The 6,653-nt window shown below is 32.2% G+C and overlaps 1 protein-coding gene across 1 annotated transcript; it reads left to right on the top strand.

Annotated features, from left to right (window-relative positions):
* Window positions 1-3,092: 3,092 nt before the first annotated feature.
* On the top strand, window positions 3,093-3,815 carry LOC105163594 (RmlC-like cupins superfamily protein). The gene is made up of 2 exons (XM_011082007.3): window positions 3,093-3,324; window positions 3,452-3,815. Exons 1-2 carry the CDS (start codon window positions 3,227-3,229, stop codon window positions 3,678-3,680), a joined length of 327 nt encoding a protein of 108 aa, XP_011080309.1. The 5' UTR covers window positions 3,093-3,226; the 3' UTR covers window positions 3,681-3,815.
* Window positions 3,816-6,653: the final 2,838 nt, after the last annotated feature.

Genomic DNA, 6,653 nt, shown 5'->3' with positions numbered 1-6,653 from the left:
CACCCAAAATAGAGTTATTAATATTTTGTGAAATATTAACAAAAATTATTAATTTATCTTTCTAAAAATATTTTTTAAAAAGGGGTCTCTTACTTAATAATAAATTATAAATTATAAATACTAGTGGTACACGACACAATCACTGTGTACTCAATGTGGAAAGCACAAAACTTGTCTAGAGTCGGAAAGTTGGTCCTTATTAAATTGTTGGCCCAATCTCTCCTAGTTTACCAAATGTCCATGTTCTTGCTCCCAAAAAAGATCTGCAACAAACTGGATTCAATCTCAAGACGTTTCTGGTGGCAGTCGAAGACCTCAGAGGGAAAAAATAGAATGTTTACTTTGAAATCGTGGAATTCTATTTGTCAATCAAAAGGAGAAGGAGGACTTGGCTTCGAAAATTTGCTGACTTTAATAAAGCCCTTGTCTTGAAAATTGCGTGGAATGTGCTTCAGAAAAAGGATAAACTCTGGTGTAAGTTGCTCACTGCTAAATACGTCCGAAATAAGTCTAACCCCCTTGTTAAACTGCAGGTCCACGGAGCATCCTGGATCTGGCAAGATGTTTCCAAGTGCTTGAAACTCATCAAAGAGGTTGCATGCTACACCGTGTCATCCGGCTCTACCCTCAGTATATGGGAGGACCCTTGGATCCCATCCATCAAAAACTACATTCCAAAACCACCAGCCTGTATTGATCGAACATGGCCAACGCAACTTGATGGGTTGTTTGACGAGCAAGACAACCAATGGAACCTCGAACTTCTGTTTCAAATGTTTGATCTTGCAGTTGTCCATGAAATCAGGAAAAACCAAATTCCGAAATCATCGGAACTCACTAGGCTCTTCTGGGCTTCCTCCAAGATAGGGAAATTCTCCACCAAAACAGCCTATCTAACACTTTCGAAACCTATTGCTCTAGTGGACCCTGAGGATAGAATTTTTGGAAGGAAAATTTGAAGACTCCAAATGCACAACAATTTTGTGTGGAGATTCCTGTTTGATTGTCTCCCAACTCGAGGTAAATTTGCTCAAATCTTTCCAATTCACGATACTAGATGCCCTTTTTGTGATTTTCAGGTGTAAGATGTTAGCCATCTTTCCTTGAGGTGCCCGTTCGCCAAACAAATTTGGATGCTCTCTAAATGGCAAGTGAGACTCCATCGTTGGTCCCACTTGTGGATTAGAGAGTGGTTCTTGCAAATCTCAAATGCAAGCTCCGATCTCTTTTTGGACCAGGAGACCCAATGGCAGTTCCTCATCACATGGGTCATCATCCTAGAAAGCTCGCAATGAAAAGACTCACTTAAAGCCGCCTCCCACAATAATGGAAGTTGCAAGAACCGTTCTAAAAAAAGTAGAGGAGCATTGTTCAGTGAGGATGCCAAAGCATACTACTCAGCAAGTCCACTATGTTTGGCATCCCCTTTCCATAGGTTAGTGTAAAGTTAATACTGACGCTTCCTTTTTGGATGGATAATCATTTGTTGTTGTTGTTGGCCGAGATCATAATGGAAATATTTTCCTGCTAGAAGCCTATAAGATCTTTACCTATAAGCCTACAACTGTTGAGGTCCAAGGACTCCGACTGACAGTCACAAGGTTGCATGAACTTAATGTGGAGCAATGCATTTTTGAATCGGACTCTGCTGATGCCATTTGATGGCATCATAAATCGGGAATAACAGGTGGATAGAGCTGCCCAATTGATATTTTGGAAATTAGGAGAATTTGAGATTTGAATGTAAATTGAATTTTTAGAAAAATTCCAAAACTTTATAATAGGTTTGCTCTTGGTGTGGCTAAGTGAGCACACAGAGCAAATTGGGACGGACCAATCCCACTCCCTCTACTCTCAAGTGATGTATTTTGTGATAAGAAACAAGATTTCTTGAACTGATTTTTGTGAAACAAAAGAAACCATATATATATATATATATATATAAGGCGTCTTTGAGTCTACGGTTTGTAATAGTGTAGGAAGAAAAGAAAGGGAAAAGGATGAAAGGTGAAGTGAAATGGCATCATCTTGAGAACAGTAAAACCTTAGTCAAAGGAATCCCAGGTGACAGGCCACTGTGGTGCTGCCACATGCCCCTTGTTAAAAAAATCGGTCAACCCTTTGACCAGAGGAATCCTATCCACAATCCATCTTATCCCCCGGGCCCCTTTGTAAAATTGTAATAATATCTCTCCAACTCGTTCTCGGGTTTGCTGTATCTCCACCTTTCATGGACTGCTATATTTATTTATTTATTTTTAAAAAAAAGTTAATATTTATATGTAAAATTCATTAATTTCCGCTAATAATAATTGAAATGCTCTCATTAATTGTAAAACCATCCTAATATAAATTACTCATTAATTTCAATACGAAAGATGTTTTTACGAACAAATGATATCTATGATTTTAACGTAGATGGCATCATAGACTTCTATCCCGCATAATTGTAGTTCAAAATTTTACTAATAAATATTTAATGTAAGATTATTTTGTACATAAAAGCAATAATTATATTATGATTATATTAATATTTTAATAAATTTATCGTGTAAATAATATATTGGTTCGATCAATACATTAATATAACTCAAAATTATAAAATACATTACAATAAAATCATATAAAATGAGACAAATAATTATATAAAGTGAAATAAATGCCCAAGCGTTTGGTGGTATTTGAACCTACAATCTCAAATTTATGCACAAAACATCAACCTTAACCATTGAATTAAGATATTATTGATAAACAATTAAGGTAAGTTGATCACTGATTTACAAGAAAATATATATGTAAACATCTCCGATAACTCTAAATTACAGTTTATTACACTAGTCTTCAACAAAAAGAAAAAAAAATCAACAAAAAAAGTTGATTTAACATGCATAAAAAATTTTCCAAGAAAATTTTCTTCTTTTTCTTTTTTTTTTTAAAAAAAAAAGCAAAACCCTAGTAAGATGCCATCAAAATAGAAGTTCAAACCACAAGCAAGGCATAGTGGAATTTGATGTGATGGGTCAAAGGATATTTATAGTGGGAGAAGGCTTATACACACATACATTAACCTAATTAATCAACAAAACCAATTGCATATATATATATATATATATATATATACTCATCTTCCCTCTCTGATCATCAATACAATACAATACCTATCTAAAATTGACCGAACACAGCTCCAATTCCTTCTTCCCTCATCAAACAAGAGAACCCTACAACCATGGCCGCACCAGACTCCTCAAATACCCTCAAAATTACAGTCCAAAGCAACCCTTCTCAGTCCCAACTCTCTCAACTTGGCATCAAGTCTTGGCCCAAGTAAGCACAACACACGCACACACACACACACACACTCTACTATGTGTTTGTGTATATATATGTATAGAGTATTATGATTTACTATGGTAATTAATTGGGTTTTGTTCGTAAATAATTATATATGAAGATGGGGTTGCTCTCCGGGGAAGTACGAGCTGAAATTTGATGCGCAGGAGACGTGTTATTTAGTGCGTGGGAGGGTGAAAGTTTACCCCAAGAACCCGCAAGGTGAAGTGGTGGAATTCGGAGCTGGAGATCTTGTGGTTTTCCCAAAGGGTTTAAGCTGCACTTGGGATGTCTCCGTCGCTGTTGACAAGCACTACAAGTTTGATGCTTCTTCTTCTTCATCATCATAGTTTCTTTCAACATTAATATGTAATTATTAGTATTATTAATTCTTTATTTAAAAAAAAACAAAAAAAATTATGGCCCTCGATTGGATTTTTTATTCCAAATTCTATTATATTTTCTACTCCGTTATTTAATTCGTACGTCCTTTCAGTGCAAATCGTATTTCATCTCCTACCCCGTTCATTTAAAACACATCACGTGTATAAATATTTATTTAGAGAAAAAATTTATACATGTAGGGTGTGCATGTTCAATGAGTACAAAAATTATATCATGTTTTTTTTAAGGAAAAAAAATTAATTTTATACATACGATGTTTATACGTTAAATAGGGTAGAAGATACTGTTTGAAATAGAAAATTCAGTCCACTTAATTTATATGTGTTTCTTATTTCCAATCATGGTATTATTTGTTTTCTTGATTCATTTGATCAGTTTGGATTTTCTGTCATAAGAGTTTATTTAGAAAACAGGATCAAATTAAATGAATCGAGTCAAATACATTATTATTTAAATTTAAAAGTTGATAGTCGAAATATTTTGTCATATGGCATCAATTAAAACCAGCTTTTAGCCAAAAATTTTGTGTACAAGTTGGTTTATTAAGTTCAATAAATTAAATCCAAACAAATTTTATTGATTGGTTCCAACCAAATATTGAGTAATTTGATTTTTATATTAATATAATAAAATTTAAACTAAAAAAGTTAAATGGAGGGGATTATGTGTTGGTCAATTGTGGTCACAGTCAGACCAGACTTCTCTATGTCTATCAGTAGCAATGCTTTAAATGTTTCTTTTGACTGGTCAACTTATCATATTTTTATCATGACAAGTGATGATACATAACTAAAGGGGTTTATATATATATATATATATATATATATATTCTTTTTTCTACAACAATTATTTAGGCAGTGGACCAAGGTAGAAAAAAGTGAACAATTTTGTTTCTATTTCTTTTATATATTTTATTTTATTAATTCAGATCTTAAAGTATGTCAAAAAATAATGGAAGGTATTGAAGGTTGTAATGTTATTGACAAGAAATTCCAAGAGGATAGAGAGAATTCATAATATTCAGTTTTTACAACACAACTTTTAACAGAAATTCATTGTAAAATCAGTCATGGTTGGGGTTTAAACGTTATTCCATCATGAATGGAAAGTATTTATAATATTCGGTTAATAACAAAAATTGTCTTCCAATTGTGCAAGAATCCACTGCAAAATCATCATTCGTTGTGGTCTAGTAGTTAAGGTTGAAAGTTACTGATAAGAGTATATCACGACTATTTTTAAAAAAAAAAAACATAAACATCTCTGGTTAAAAGGCAAATACCTCATATATACAAGGGTTTGTGTCTCTTCAAATCTCGGGTCAGATCAAGCTCAAAAGTCGTTTCAATAGACCACAATAAGGACTATTGATCGTTTTACAGCTTTGAACTGGAGATTGCGCCACTTGAACCAAGCAAGTTGGCACATTTAGCCCAATAATACATTGGTTACATTTTATTTATGGTAAGACACTTTTATTACGATCATCTGCTTCAAATATTTTCAGTTTGAACTAATCTATCTCGATTTCGAGCTGATTTAAACATCGAAGAGTCTTAGTTTGAGACCTCCCAATGAGCCTAATGATTTTTTTTTCTCAGGTTCCCTATTTCATGGGATATCCTTGTAATAACCTCGACATCCTACCTGAATCAGTTACTACACACACGGCGTGGGCACAAATTCTCGTTCGATAGGGCTAAACGTACGTATTGACTTATGTGTTGATTCTCACGTGATTAAACTTTAGTTCTTGACGATAATAAGTCTGTTGTAGGAATTCTAACAAGCACAAATGACGCAAATGCAAATTTTCGTGGCAAGTCTTTCGAGTGCCACCTCTAATTTTTTTGAAATTTTTTTAAAAAAAGAAAAAAAAATCCCATTGCAAATTAAAATATGTTTAAATAGGAGAATGTGATCATTGACCCCAAAGTATATGTTTTATAAATTTTGAAAGGATATATTGTTCTGTTTGTCTAGTAGGACAGTGGTCACATGCGTCTTCAAACAAAAATGGTGGCTGTTTTTCAACGATGGTGGGCTCTATGTCTCATTTCTGGCTCTGTTATATAGCAATTACTCAGCTTTAATCACATGCCTCCATATTTTTAAGGATAGATTCTACGACCTGTCGTGAGATTTGAAAGAATAATTAATATTTTTTTGTTATTTAAAAAATTATCAATATATTTTTATTTTAATGATTGTCTAACAATTAACACAATTTGCTAGATTTCTATTCATTTTTTGTACTATACTGACCGAAATGTCTTTGTAGATTAAAAAGTTAATTTTATTTATTTATTATTTTCTTATAAACTAAGTGGATGATTTTTTATAATTTAAAATATTTTCATCCACCCCATTTGATTCTTTTATAAGTTTTTATTTTTTAAAAAAAATTAAAAAAATATCATAGAAGCAAAGTTGATAATTTCATACATCTATTCAAGGATCACAAAATTTCATCATACTTTAGGGGATATTTGTAACTTTTTAAATAACGACAGGCATTTGTGATTATGCCAAAAATTTTAAGAGAGATCGTTGTAATTTCCCCTATTTTTTTATTTTTACTTGCAATGAGCAATAAATTCCTTCCTTTTTGTTCCATTCTTTGTGTTTAATTATAGGCGAAATTACAATTGAATGCCCGTACGTTTTCACATAATTATAAATACTTATTCACTATTTAGAAAATTGCTAATATTTCTCTAATATTTAATAAAATTATGTAATTTTTTTATAGAAGTCTGAAATTATCAATTTTACCATTATTGTATTTTTTATTTATTTTTAGAAAGTGAATAATTGTAAAAAAAAAATCGAATGAGGTGGATGGTAAAATTTGAAATATTGTAAAAAAAATGTTCAATAAAAAAATTAAATTTTTTTATAGTTTACAAGAATATTTT

The sequence above is a fragment of the Sesamum indicum genome, linkage group LG6 (genome assembly GCF_026168435.1).
Source record: "Sesamum indicum cultivar Baizhima isolate 11 linkage group LG6, ASM2616843v1, whole genome shotgun sequence".
Taxonomy (NCBI): domain Eukaryota; kingdom Viridiplantae; phylum Streptophyta; class Magnoliopsida; order Lamiales; family Pedaliaceae; genus Sesamum; species Sesamum indicum.
Note: the sequence above shows the minus strand (reverse complement) of the source record. Positions and strands in the feature narration are given on the sequence as shown.